The sequence below is a fragment of the Apaloderma vittatum genome, unplaced genomic scaffold (genome assembly GCF_000703405.1).
Source record: "Apaloderma vittatum isolate BGI_N311 unplaced genomic scaffold, ASM70340v1 scaffold9362, whole genome shotgun sequence".
Taxonomy (NCBI): domain Eukaryota; kingdom Metazoa; phylum Chordata; class Aves; order Trogoniformes; family Trogonidae; genus Apaloderma; species Apaloderma vittatum.
Window position 1 is genome coordinate 35,998 of NW_009703048.1, and position 15,049 is coordinate 51,046.

A 15,049-nucleotide genomic window follows, 5' to 3' on the forward strand; every position below is an offset into this window, starting at 1 on the left:
TGCTTTTCTATCATTTTTAGGGAAGTAAAAAGTAAACGTGCAGATGACTTTAAAAATAAAGTTACAAGAAACTAGGATTCCATATAAGAGCTAAAACTAGCTTTTGGTCTTTAAAGACTGGTGCTTAGCTTCTTATGCACCTGAAGAGCAAGAATAAATTGCTTGTTCTGTTAACGAATTTACCAGAAAATTCACCACCTTTTTTGCAGCAAGAGGCAAGCAAGAAAGGTGCTCAGACTCTGTAAAGTGCAGTTTAAGATGTTAGTTAGAACTAACACTACAAAGAAGATAATCTTACGTGCCATCAGGTGATGGGAAGGGGCGTCTGGGGTGCAGATCCCATCTGTGGAAAAGTCACCCTATCATGGTCATTCGTGCTCTTAAAGGATTTTCTTAAAGAAAACTGTTAATCATGCCTGCTGTAAAACAAAAACAACATTCATGTAAGAACCTCTGGCTGACCTCTTAAATACAGGCAAGGACACATACGTGTGTCTTAGAGTCAGCCAAGGGGTATGTCCAGCACAACGCTGCCCTGAGGGCTGCACTGGCACAGCCAAGTCCTGGCTCAGCTGAACTCTGAATCACTTAACTCTTCGATGTGGAAATGGTCCTCCAGTCAGGATGACTATGCCACCTTGGAGATACTGGTAAGATAATAAGCAAAATGAGGCAAGAATATAGACCAAAAAGGGGTAATAGCTACACTTGGAAAAAAGCAGAGTTCACAAATGTTTTTATCCATGCTTTTTATACATTAAATCTGGTAATTTATCGTAAACAGTTTTAGAGTACATCTTATTCTTGAAATTGCTCCATTCTTTTAGCAGCTGTTAAGATACATAGGAACACTTCCAGGCACATATTGACAGCTAGTAGCAACTTATATGTTAAAAGAGTATAAAAATTAAGACTGCCATTTGTATGGAAAACTGATTGAGTAGGAACAGCTTGTTTCAGACAGACAGTATTTTAATATAAGACTGAAAAGGATTCATTCTCTATTGCACTGAGTATCCAACTCCCATTTCACCTGTAACCCTGCTTGGAGTACTTGGTTTCACACTTCGCTAGAAACCAAAAAAGCACACACATGTACTCCAGTCCCTGAGCAATCTCCACTTGCTTAGGAGCCATTTTAGATGAAGCAAGCTTTCAAAAGTTCATGCAATTGGAGCCAGCTAACTCCTTTTCCTTTGGAAAACTGAAGGCTAGGAATGCTGCTGTATGATTTATGCCATTTATAAGCAGAAGGTACTACTGCAGCAGCAGGCTAAGAAGATCAAATTCTTCCTTTGCCTTTTGTTAGAACTAATGGGTCAACTGCTTAATGCAGCCTCAGTAAAAAGGTTACAGTTGTTAGTGTAAACTAAGAAGCAGAAGAGTATATTTTACAATTATAAATGAACTATCAATGTCCCTTTTGGGGTGGATAACTATATCTTAAGATCCTATTTCAGTCTTGTTTCTACTTCACAATATTCACAACATGCCATCAACAAAGGCCAAGTAGTAGGTTAACTTAACCATACTAAGTGCAATTGTTAGACTCAGTTTGATGCAGCATTTTCATATTGATAGGTTCAGTAATAGGGGAGATTTATCTAAGCAAACACTATGTAGCTTCCCAGGATACTGTAAACTAGAGGAGGATTTAATCTCGCAGGTAGCAGTTCTCGTACTTGCCTAACTCAGAGAAGCAGAAGCCTAGATAGATAAAGGCGGGCTCAGCACGAGTTAGTATGTGTTTGTACTTGACAAGGAGAGACGGTCAGGAGAAGTTCAATTCTTTAAGTAATGATTGAAAAGAACTACCAGCTCCTCACATCTAACAATTGAATATCTCCCATGATTTCCACTATGTTGATTTTTTCAAGTTGTTTAAAACGATGCTTGTACTCCAGAGTGTGAACACCATTAATAGCAACCTTGAACTGGTGGGCATCACAGTAAATTATCAGCTGAAAAGCAAGAAGAAAAAGAGTGACATTTTAAGCTCAGGTGTTGAGGGTTAGATATGAAAAACTACCTAATGATCTAGCCTAGACTTAGACATCTAAGTCCTGCTTCTATTACAAAGAAAGTTCCATGTAAAAGAAAGATTTTAAAAGTGGCACTTAAATAAAATACACAAAACCATAGAGTAACTCAAGTTGGAAGGGACCCATAAGGATCACACAATTCAGTTAAAACTAATTCTGAGCACAGACTGAATTCTTGCAACTATTTAAAAAAAACCCTGTCATTAAAACAGAGTCAAATTTCTGTTCCCTATAGTCCCATTTAATCCTAAATATTCTCAAGACACTACAATGCAGTTTTATATAAATCTGTATTAGTGACATGATATCTAAGCACCACTGCTAATCCTTTAGGCAGAATTACTAGTTTGATGCTATGTTTCAGTTAATCTTACCTCAAAGTACATCCCTGGACTGAAAGGGAAGTTGGCAACTCCTTTTTCTTCTTCTCCCCAGCTGTCATGAAGGTATGAGTTTCTTACAAAAACTTTATTTTTAATGCGGGGATTCAGATGTAATGCAATGTCCTTTGAGCCACTCGATTTCAGATTTATTGCAAAGCTGGAAGACATTTTTTAGAAGTTTACTATACCAAGGGTTTATAAACAAGATGCAGTAGTCCATACTATTTACCAAGGCCTCAGTCAATACTCAGAACTGTTGTGGAGCCAGGGCCATGATTCATCCGAAGAACCAAACGGGCAGTTAACATACATTTATCTCCTTTGCACACAAACCTTTGCTGGAGGCAGCAAATGTAAGACATGACCCTGCTAGATCTGCTTCATCACCTGCAGAGTTCTGGTCCCGTCTCTGCAAGGAGGTATTGAGCCAAGTGGGCCAAGTGCTGCTCCCCAACCGTGCTAGGAAGCAGCATTCTCACAGAAATACACGGTACTACTTGCTCCACCATCTCTTTCTCTTAACTCAGGCAGTGGAGAGTGCAAGGCTTTGTTTTACCTCAAGACATGATATTCTTCCTGCCAACAAGCAGGTTAGACTCTAAGGAAAAGTTTGGGGATTCTCTCCCTACATTTAAGATCAGTAGGACACTTAGCCCACCATGTGCTACTCTGTAGGCAGCCCAGACTGAATGAACACTCTGCAATCTCCAACGCATCCACGATACAGGGTTCCTAAAGGGGGGCTCTGAAGGAGTGATCAGGGGGAAGAGTCATCCAAATTCAAATGAATGCTTCAACCCGTGGCAGACCTCGCTGCATCTGAAGAAGAAACAATCCTCTCGCCAAATTAGCTTCAGCTGTCATTTCATTTCCCTCCCTCCTTTGAGAAGCCTAGAATTGCTTAATCAAGATACCAAATATAGCAAGAGCCATACTTCCAAGCTGTGAAGTCCGTTTTCACAGAGAAAAAGGAACTACTACAACCATGTGAACTGCAAGACATTTAAATAACTTACAAACTCTCTAAAACTCTATACTTTTAAAAGCACAAAGAGTAGATAACCTGCAATGCTTTAACTAACACCCAAAAGCCTCTTCACACTTATAAGTAGTACATTCAGTACTTGAAATGTGCTATTAAGCTTTTCACACCAAAAGAAGGAAAACAAATTCTACTTTCTAAGTATTAATTATCCTGTTCCATTCAAAGTCCATTCAAACTTTGTCAATGATATCTCTAGACCTTGCGTTCCAGTATTAATATGAACTCCGAGTGCTGTTCAGCTGCAGGGAAGACATGTGCTCTGAGGAAGCAGAAGTGCAACACAAACACATGCTGTAAAGAACATGCTTCTCATCATTTGCACTAATTGCTTCATTTTTAGGCATGTTTCTGCAGAGCCAAAATCACCCTTCAAGCAAAGGACATGATGAAGCACAGACATTTCCTCAGTTCCATTTGCCCCTCCTCCACTCTTTAAATCATGCTGGAAAAATGTCTTCTTTGCAACCTGTTGTTCCTAATTTGCTCTCAAAATTAGAGCTCACACTGCCCCACCAGCTTCCCTCTGTCTGTTGTTGTCAGCTGGGCGTGTTCGTGCTTACATAGTCCCCCTGGTGGCCATCCAAGAAGTATTCAGAGAAACACTAACATGCAGCGATTGAGCACACCAGCTACCCATCTAACTCACTCGTTTTCCACCTAATTCTGCCAGTTCCCTTACTCTTGGATCTCTCTAGACAAAAAAATCTGGGTTTGTATATGTGTGTTCACCTGCCTTGCACAATGGAAACCCCGAGCAGACACACAATCTTGTGAATGATGGGTAAGACACTCGGGTTTTACTTTCACTTTTCACAATGGAGCATTTCTTTTAAGTCCTCTCTATAGCGGTATCCTGCAGGTTCCTGAGAAAACTACACTGTAGTTTCAGACAATTCCAGATGCAAAGTTGCAGGTGAGGATATACTGAGGCAATGAAAAAGCCAGATCAGTTAACAGTAGGAAAAATTCAGTTACATTTACCTCTTTGGGTTTTTATCCACTTCTCCTTTAATGGCAACTGTGCTTCCTGGACGAAGTGCTTTATCAAGCTTCCCAACGTAAGGAAGTCCCTAAAAGTACATCACCAGTAAAAATTTCGATTGTGAATTATTTTTTTCAACATACGAGTTGAGCTTTACTATAGCAGGAAGAAATCTGGCCTACAATTGTGAGTCTGGACTTAGAGTTGAAATTATTCCTACTAATATGTTTTAGGATACCAATACTACAATGGAAAAGTTACACTAAGATAAACATATTAATGTGTTAGTTTTTTTTCCTTAGACCATCATCGCGCATTCAATATAAACATTATTTACAACTACGTCTGCCACCATTAATGGTGGAAGGAGAGGAAGAAGGAGAGGAAAAGAAATAATCACAAAACCCTCTGCACTAACTTAAATTTGTATCACATATTTTTTCAGTCACAGACAGCCCAACATCTCTTCTCTGAATGCTTCAGTTAGCCTTTAAAGAATAAGACTCATGCTAGGTGTGTAGTCCCACAGTTGCATAAGTACTAGAAGTATTCTGTTACCAGTTCATTATGATAGACAGTGCAAATATTTTATTCGCCTTTTTTTTTCCACTGTGTTAGAAGGAAAAGGACTGAATAGAGAAGTACTTTGCCTTTTTTGTTGAAGTCCACCACTTGCCAAATGCCAATATTGTATGTTACTTCGTTTCGAAAAGACTGAAGAAGGCAGACTGCCAAGTGACAAGGCAACTAAAATCACTGCAGCTTCACTTTCCCCACAAATTCTATTTGTATATATTGCTGGGTCTCAATCTCTTTTCAGTTTGAGCACAGTCCTTAATCCAGTCTGGACACTGTCCACCTGTACGGATTTTTTTTTTGCAAAAAAAATGACGACTAACTCTGGATTTTCTAAATTGTTTAACCAATAGCCTCCCTTTTACTAGCTGCAGCAAAGAGGGTTACTCTGTGCAAAACCTCACTGAAGATCCTCTCCCAGAAGATTCTCAATTCCCTTGCTCTGTGCATGTTTTTTCATGAATATCTGAGGTGGGTTTGTTTTGATTTTTTTTTTTATTCTTCACATTTGCCACAAGTCTATATGAGATACTTACAAATTGTGAACCATCCGGCATTTCCCCCTACAAGAGAAAAAAAACAACATGAACTAACTTATCAGACAACAGGGAGATTAATTCAACCTTTTACAAAAAATACGTACATTTTCTGTGTTTATCTTTGTTATTCCTACAGATGATGGCTGAGAGCCTTGTAAAGACTGCAGAAAGAGAGATATTTAGATGTCATTGCTAACATCATAGAACTTTAACATAAAGTAGGTTTAGAATTGTATAAGGATCTGTGCTGCTTTGAAGGGTGAACTACTAACATGGAAATCTATGGGTAAGGTAAAGAAAAATAGTCAGACTCCTGCAAACCAAGAAAATGTCCTGAAGATCAATTGCTGAAGCTAAATTGAGATTTCTAAAGACCACCTTATTACAGTCTGAATCTTTACCTAACAGTGAGAACACTGTTAACCCCTTAGCATCTGAGGGTACCCACTGAGCTTTCCTCACTCCAGGAGGAATATCAGCAGGGCAGGTCCACACAGGAGGCCTTGGGATTCTAAGCAGCCCTCTGCATCCTTTCCCATGGGAGGGACAGATGAGCAACATGGCCATGCAGAGACATAATTCCAGCCTAGCCCTGGCAGATTGTGCCTTTTCCTGATTTATTTCAATATAAACCTCCATCTCACTCCTTGGAAGAGTGTATCAGAAGCAAAGACAAAAAGGAAACAAGCAACCTGCTCCATTCTTTTCTTCCCCAAAGCACACAGCATCAGCAACCACAGCCTAAAGCTACTCTGTTTTGCTTTGTCCTTGGGACAGAAACCTACCTACAGCACCTGCTTGTCTCCAAGCTCTTCTTAGGATCAGACCTCCAAGACATTATTCTGGCAACATGCCCAAGGCCAAGTGATGGGGCCCACAAAAGCCTGTAGGCTTCGCAAATGATCAGGGAGTAGACATATTCAAGCAGAAATCTCGACCTTCTATCAACACAGTTAATAGTCTGCTGACCTGAGTTAAATCTGACATTTAGAAGCAACAGATCCAAGCTTTGCTCACAATGTAGTTAACACAGGGCAGAACAGACCCAGAATATTACACAGGAGTAGGTAGGCTGTCTTAGTGAGAGGCAGGAGGAAATGGAAAAGGCATTCACCTTCTGTATCTCCCTGGAATTTATCATCTTCTGTTTCTGCTCTAAAAGTCTCACTCTCCCAGAGCAGGAGGATCTCTCCTTCTGCAGAAGGGAAATGTTGCTCAGCTGCTCCCTGTTGGTTTACTTTCTCTAGCAGAGCTGGCATTTGAGACAGAGCACAGCACTGACTTCACTTTAAACTCGTTGCAGTTTGGTTCAAGTGCAAATCAAGCCACAAAGTCTTCAAGAAAGGACACTCTCCCCCAGAAACGAACATACACTACTACTTATCACTTCATTTAACAATTCAGAAACTTCATTTAAGAAAAACAGGATTATATGCACAAGCACTTCCAGCTGCAGTTGAGCTTGGCATTCGAAGGACAGGCAACAAGTTACAGCTGTGGCTGTCTTCAAGGAAGGACACTCTCCCCCAGAAACGAACATACATACACTACTACTTATCACTTCATTTAACAATTCAGAAACTTCATTTAAGAAAAACAGGATTATATGCACAAGCACTTCCAGCTGCAGTTGAGCTTGGCATTCGAAGGACAGGCAACAAGTTACAGCTGTGGCTGAACTTGTCACTTAGAAGCACTGAATACTGAGAGTTCCTTCTGGACCTTCTGTAACAGTTAAAGTCTAATTCATTCCTAGATCCGGTATCCAATCAACTTTTACACCATCTGCCCCATTAACTTTGTAAGCCATAAACTTTGCCACCCTTTTGCCCCCAACCTCAAGGCTGAAACGGGAAGACAGGGATCACATGAGACTCACATGTTGAAATGCAGAGGGGACAGAAAAAAAATAAAATCTTGTTACCTATGTTAAACAGTGTAGCTGCTTTTCTCTACTTCCCTTTGACCATACAACCTACTCTGTAGTTTAACAAGACAGAGAAAAGGAATCAAGCAAGTCAGCTGTCTATGTAACTTACATTGCAAACAAAATCTACGGTTTTGATCTGTACTTTGCCATATATTCCAAGAGTATCTATTCTTTCAAGGCTAATTCTGTGGTTGTAGAGCAGCAAGTGTTTCTTGTTTACAGACACCTAAAGAGATAGGAAACAAAATAGGAAAACTGTATCAATCATACATTACACCACTCATGTATCAAATCCTATGAGTGCATCTCTGTTTCATACCCGTTTAGTGCAGAGGCAGGGAACATCTTAGAAATTTGAGAGCTAAATTCAGCTCATGCATGATTAAGTCTCTCTTTCCATCACTGTGAGGGAATTTTTTTTGCCTACACTAAAACTTGCATTTTGCACCTTTTGTTTCTATCGTCTGATCATTTACCAATGTGTCATTACCAATTGAATACAATTTATTATTGCAGCCTAACAGAGCAAGACAAATACACCTCACTTGTTTCCTCCGAGAGGACTGTCCTACACTAGTCACAAAATAGCTTCAGCATAAGGTCACCCCTTTGTACTTAAGAGAGGAAGGGTGGAATAGCCATTAGCCACAGCAGGACATTACTCATCCAGCTTAGACGGAAGCAATGCAAAATTCAAGGTCCGATTTTCTTAGCAACTCTTTAAAGAAAAGCTTCTAAACTTCTCTGTAGTTAGATTATACCAAGGTAACAGAGAAATCAAGGCTTCCAACTATATATTGTAAGTATACAAAATGCCTCTCTTTTATTGTCCTGACAACTGGCTACAGATAAAGAATCAATCCAGACTCACCTGGAATTTATCCTTTAAAATCATGATGACAATCTCAAATGGCTTCCCTTTTTGGAAGGGCATCTCATAAGTAATCTCCTCCCAGCCCCATTTTTCCCTCTCCAGTGTGTTGCAAACAATGCAACTAGACCATTTGAAGCGGGGGTTGAAATGAAATGCCACATCAGCTCGAGGCTTTGTGCTGCTGCCACACTGTAAGTCCACCTGGAACCTAATCAAAAAATAAGAAAAAAACACATTCATCTCAGTCTGTCAAGAAATCACCTAAAAGTCTGATACATTTGTGTTTTGTTGCGGAGCCTCAGAACTAGCAGACACAATGAGTATTGTCAGATAAAGAAAAAAACCAAACAAATATATTAATCCAATTCTTACACATGTGAAAGCTTCTCCCACGATTTATTGCAATGAATTAAAATATTTAAGTATTTAATGGTAATCATCCATACCACAGAAGCTTCTGTGCCAGTTTTGCCTGGGGTAGAGTTAATTTTCTTCAACATAGCTAGTATGAGAATATGTTTTGGGTTTATGCCAAAACTAGTGTGATAATACAGGGATGTTTCCATTATTGCTGAGCAGTATTTAGAGTCAAGGCCTCCTCTGCTTCCCACATCACCCCACCAGTGAGCTGGCCAGGGCTGCACAAGGAGGTGGGAGGGGACAGAGCTGAGACAGCTGACCTTGACTGACCAAAGTGACATCCCACAGGATAGGTCAACATGCTCGGCATGTAAAGCTGGGGAAGAAGAAAGAAGGCAGGAACTCTGTTGACTGTGGCAGGAAGTGAGTGAGCGGCTGTGTGATGCTTAGTTGCCAGCTGGGGTTAAACCAGGAACCTTGTGCAAAGTCAGGGAATAGACCTCCCCACAACAGGCACATGGACTAGTTCATACCTCCTTACCCAGTTTATTTCCTTCATGCAACACATTCAGTTATCAATTTTGTTAGTCTCAGAAAATCTCTCTAGACAAGAAGACATATGCTATGACAGGAAAAAGCATTGTCAAAGCAGGCAAAGGAAAAGGAGAGAAAAGAGGATCAGCAGAAAACAAAAAATCAGTTCATCTTCCACTTGTCTTCACAAAGCTTTCATTAACCACTTAAGCCCATATTCACTCCGACACTGTCATAAGGATTTAGATCAAATCTTTGTGTGACATTGTAAGTAGGACCCCTGGAAACATTTTATTCATGACATTCTTGTTCACATAGCAACATGCAAAAAGTGACTCTGTAGCCACTACCTGTCTGCATCATCAGGAACAGTCCCATTTATGACAATCAGCTCTCCAGGAACAAGACCATCAAGTATTGTCCCAACATATGGAATAGCCTAGAAGACGGGAAGATCCAAATAACATGTTGTGATGAAAGCAAAACACACCACAATAGCTTTAAAAATAGTATTCTAATACTTAATTATGTGGTACTCTAGAACACTAAAAGAAACGTAACTAGCATTTAATTTAAAAGAAACAGTAGAAAAGCATTAAACCCTCTACCATGGGAAGGAAAAAACAAGCAGATTTTCACCTATGAAAATGGAGTTTCTCAGAACTAGAATTTCCAGCCTCCTATCTAGCTCTCAAATGAAGAGAGGTAATACTTTATTGCCCCACTTTTAATAAAGAGGATTCATTTCAAATTACATCACTGCCAAGAGCTGACTATTACCAGCTCTTCCATGGTAGCAGGAGGCACTTCCCACAACCCTTCTGACCCCAGACTACAGCAGCTGCCTTTTTGCTTGTTCTTGCTCCATTTTGGAAAACAGTGATGGGAGAAGAAGAGACTATGTCAGAGCAAAAACCTACATGACAAATACCACAAAATACTTCATCCTAATGAGCTAAGAACCGCAAGGTGCACTGAAATAGCCCTGTTCAGGCATCTCGGTATTTATGGTATGAAGTTTGGCTCAAAGCCTGCCTATTTTTGCTTCCCTACCCATAGATGGAGAAGGTAATAAATGCACATTATACTAAATTCAAATGACAACATGGCAGGAGTTGTTAAGCCATATGCGAGGATGTGTCAGTTAAAATAAAAGCCCTGAACACCCCAGCACAGCTCCCTGGCAAAAGCTCAGGCATGCTGACAGAAGCCCTACCCTGACCATCAGCTACTGCACCCAGCATTTCAAGAAGGAAAGGAAGGGGAGCACCTTGACAGAAATCTGTGGAAGTTCACCGAAGACCGATCTGAAAACAAAGCTGTAAGCCTGCATCTCATCACACGTGCTTTAGATTGAAAAAGGAAGGAAATGGTAGCAAATGTTGCGTTTGCTCTGGTTAATTGACAACAATTTCTGCCAAGGCTGATCTGGGGGAATTTTTTTTCCAAAAAAAATCCCTGATCTACAGAGCACTATGTAAGATTTTAGGATGTCTGTGAACTGAAACATGAGTTGCAAACAAGAGTTCCAGTAATTTAACAACAAAAAACAAACAGACTGGAAACCAAACGGAATATTGGGCCATAAAAGGACAAGTTGAGATTTTTAACTTTTAAACACATACGTAGCATAATGCAAAACAGGAAGACACGGAAAGGGGATGCGATTGCTGACATCTGTTCTTGTGAATTTATGAAGAAGTACAGGGGAATGACAGCAAAAATTGTCTAGACCCAGACTGCTGATCATTTCCACCAGTAGATAAACATCCTTTTCTGCCCTCTTGCCACTTTCCTTCTCAGCCACCCACATGTTGCACAAAACATCATTTGCAGTTGTCTTCTACATCAGGCAAATCAGACTTACAGAACCCGCTTCTCAAACATAAGCTTGCAAACGGACAAGTTGTTTTAAGTCTTGTGTATTTTTATTGGCTTAAGCAGGTGCAGCAGAGAAGGACCAAAATGTGAAATTACATGTGAAAAGTGATAGAATAAATAGGCTGAAACTCCTTTGCTTACTGGTAGTAGATTGGTTCCTTAATATATGAGCTGTATCCAAGAGGCTCATTTTAATTAAAAGATTAAGAACAATAATAATAAGTAAGAATAAAAACATACTTTGATTATTTTAGTTTTAACATACTGCTCCTGAGAGGTAGTAGCTCTGAGTAACACAGTCAAGTAATAACTTACTGGTTCAGTCTCCAAAATGAACCAGAGAAATGTACAGGCACAGGCCAGGGATGCTGGGACATAACCACTCTAGTGGAACAAAGTTATTCACCCCTGGAAGAGAAGCTACAGCAGAAACACTTCTTTACATTCAAAAGCATGTATTTATTTAAGAGAAAAGAAGGCTGGCCTATCTACTTTCCAAAAGCTCAGACATGGAATCTGCAAGGCAATAACAGAGCATTTCCTCGGTGCAACACTACTGACTTAATTAGATTGTGTCATCACAGAATGTGCCTGTAATTTTCTCATGTCTCAAGACACTCTTCTACTAATTTTTCATTTATTGAAGGTAATGCTTGTGATATCACGTGGTCTACCAGCATCCCTGTTCTTTTGTAGAGCTCCAAAAATTACCTCTGAAGCCAATTGGTCAATGTCAACTGAGTCTGAGAGGTCTCAAATATCAATTTCTTTCTAATGTCTTCCAGTTTTCATAAAACAAGACTGATTATGGTTTTATAGAGGGAAGGACTGTGATAACACAGCTTTCATCCAAACTTGCTGGGTAGCAGACAGCTGCCCCATCAGCTGGGGCAAGACAATGTTCCTTGCCAGAGGGGTGGAATAAAGGGCATAGGCATACAGAGTAAAGCAGAATTTTCTGGATGATTCAGAACAGTACAGTTATGAAGAAATAAGTCTCAAACATGTAAAACTCTTAAGTTTTGCTGTTCATGGAACAATTCACTGAAACAGTGAAATCTTGATAGCTTGCCCTCCTCCATCCCTACCAAGTCCCTCTTGTGGTATCATAGAATGTCAGGGGTTGGAAGGGACCTCTAGAGATTGTCTAGGCCAACCTCCCTGCCAGAGCAGGATCCCCTAGGGCAGGTGACACAGGAACACGTCCAGGCGGGTTTTGAAAGTCTCCAGAGAAGGAAACTCTTCAATCTCCCTGGGCAGCCTTGCCCAGTGCTCTGTCACTCTCACTGGGAAAGAAGTTGCTCCCCATGTTGAGGTGGAACTTCCTATGTTCTAACTTAAACCCGTTATTTCTTGTTCTAGTGCTGGGCACCACTGAAAAGAGATTGTCCCCTTCCTCTTGACATCCACCCCTCAGATACTTACATACATTAATAAGGTCCCCTGTCAGCCATCTCCTTCCAAGGCCAAACAGGCCCAGTTCTCTCAGTCTCTCTTCACAGGAGAGATGTTCAAGTCCCTTAATCATCCTCGTAGCTCTCCGCTGGACTCTCTCCCGTAGGTCCCTGTCTCTCCTGAATTCGGGAGCCCAAAACTGGACACAGTATTCCACAGGTGTATCACACAGGTGGGAGAATTACAGAAGGGCTGAGGCTTTAAGACACCTCTGGTGTCTCTAGCCCAACGCTTTGATCAAAGCAGGGTCAGATAGAGCAAGGTTGCTCACAGCCTTGTCTGGAAGCTGTCCTGAGGTCATCAGCACAATCTTTCCCAACTCTTGTTTCCATATTCCAATTCCAAATACTCACTGTCCCAACTTGACCCTCAAGACTCTTGACACCTAAGCCTTAGTTTACTCCTTGATATTCTCCAGCCTGGTCTTATTATCCATCAAACTCATCAGTCCCTTGCAGTCACTCAATTTTGCTGGAATTCTTTCTCCCTTACACTCATTATTTGTCCTAAACATCTCCTAATCTGCCTCTTCACATCTCCTCTCCCACCCCAATCTCTATCTACCAACTTTCATCCTCCCTTCCCTTTTGCAGTTCAGTCCTTTCACCTTCTCGTTAACATCAATACAACTTTCCTTCCTCTCCCAGCTGAGTTCTTGTGAAGAAGGTTGAAGCAATTCTCTCATCATCCTTAACTCCATCCACTTCACAAGCAGTGAACATACAGTGGGATTGAACAATGAGATTCACTGAGGGCACAGGTGTGTATCCGTCCAAAGCTGCGATAGATCATGGAATGCACTGGGTTGGAAGGTACCTTTAAAGGTCATGTAGTCTAACCCTTCCACAGTGAGCACGGGCATCTTTAACTAGAGATCACTCAGAGCCCCATCAAGCCTGACCCTGAACATCTCCAAGGATGGAGCATTCACCACCTCTCTGGGCAACCTGTGCCAGTGTTTCACCACCTTCATAGTAAAGAAATTCTTCCCAACTCTGCTCTAGTTTAAAATCATTGCCCTTTGTCCTGTCACTACACGCCCTTGTAAGCAGTCCCTCTCGGTTTTCCTGCAGGCCCCAGGTACTGGACGGCTACTATAAGTTCTCCCCAGAGCCTTCTCTTCTCCAGGCTGAACAACTCCAACTCTCTCAGCCTGTCTTCATAGGATAGATGCTCCAGTCCTTTGACCATTTTTGTGGCCCTCCTCTGGACAGGCTGCAACAGGTCTGTGTCTTTCTTGTGTTGAGGTCTCCAGAGCTGGACACAGTACTGCAGCCAAGGTCTCACCAGAGCAGAGTAGAGGGGCAGAATCATCTCTCTCTATCTGCTGGCCATGCTTCTTTTCATAGAATCACAGAATCATAGAATTTTGATGCAGTCCAGGATGCAATTGGCTTTCTGGGCTGCAAATGCTCATTGTTGAGTCACGTCCAGCTTTTCGTCCAATTGTACCTCCAAGATCTTTTCCAGGGGGCTGCTCTCTAGCACATGAACTCCTAGCCTGTATTGATAATGAAGATACTGAACAGCACCGGTCCCAATACAGATCCCTGAAGGACACCACTTGACACCTGTCTTCATCTGGACATCAAGCCGTTGACCACTAACCCATGGATGCAACCATCCAACCAATTCCTTATCCATCAAACAGTTCACCCATCAGAGCTATATGTCTCCATCTTAGAGAGAAGGATGTTGTGGGGAACTGTGTCAAAGGCCTTGCAGAAGTCCAGAAAGATGACATCCATTGCTCTTCCCTTGTTTACTGATATAGTCATGCTATTGCAGAAAGACATTAGGTTGCTCAGGCAGGACTTGCCCTTAGAGTAAAGCCATGCTGAGTGTCTTGAATCACTTCCCTGTCCTCTGTGTGCATTAGCAGAGCTTCTAGGCAGGTCTGTTCCATGATCTTCCCAGGTACAGAGGTGAGGCTGACAGGTCGGTAGTCCCCCGGGGTCCTCCTTTCTACCCTTTTCAAAAATGAGTGCAATGTTTCCCTTCTCCCAGTCAACAGAGACTTCACTTGACTGTCAGGTGAAACATCATGGAGAGTGGCTTGGCAACTACATCAGCCAATTCCCTCAGGACTCTGGGATGTGTCTCATCAGGTCCCATAGACTTGTGCATGCACAGGTTCCTCAGGAGGTCACAAACCTGATCTTCACTTACAGTGGCAGCGACTTTGTCCCCCTGGTCCGCATCTCGCAATCCTTCAACTCCAGAGGTGTGAGGAGAGAGGTTGCCAGTGAATGCTGAGGCAAAAAAGTTGCTGAGAACCTCAGCCTTCTCCTCCTTTGTTGCTACTAGCTCGCTGCTCTTGCTCATTGGGGAGGGGGGAGTACACTTTCTTAAACCTTCCCATAAGCTTTCGACTTGCTCTTGGCTTTTTTTCAGGGATATCTCTTTCTATCCATTTCTTAACATAGAGGGCAACACCTCCATCACTCT

At 41.5% G+C, this 15,049-nt stretch overlaps 1 protein-coding gene across 2 annotated transcripts in view; it reads right to left on the minus strand.

Annotated features, from left to right (window-relative positions):
- Window positions 1–1,689: 1,689 nt before the first annotated feature.
- LGALS8 (lectin, galactoside-binding, soluble, 8) overlaps window positions 1,690–15,049 on the minus strand; it is a 14,366-nt gene continuing 1,006 nt past the window's right edge. Inside the window, exons 2-9 of one of the 2 annotated variants that reach the window (XM_009864465.1) lie at window positions 9,616–9,704; window positions 8,369–8,579; window positions 7,607–7,723; window positions 5,672–5,728; window positions 5,565–5,591; window positions 4,452–4,540; window positions 2,417–2,582; window positions 1,812–1,961 (exon numbers count right to left, since the gene is read on the minus strand). In XM_009864465.1, coding sequence (XP_009862767.1) covers window positions 1,812–1,961; window positions 2,417–2,582; window positions 4,452–4,540; window positions 5,565–5,591; window positions 5,672–5,728; window positions 7,607–7,723; window positions 8,369–8,579; window positions 9,616–9,704 — 906 coding nt within the window. Of the gene's footprint in view, window positions 1,962–2,416; window positions 2,583–4,451; window positions 4,541–5,564; window positions 5,592–5,671; window positions 5,729–7,606; window positions 7,724–8,368; window positions 8,580–9,615; window positions 9,705–15,049 lie in introns of both variants that reach the window. The other variant, XM_009864466.1, reaches the window with a different exon arrangement.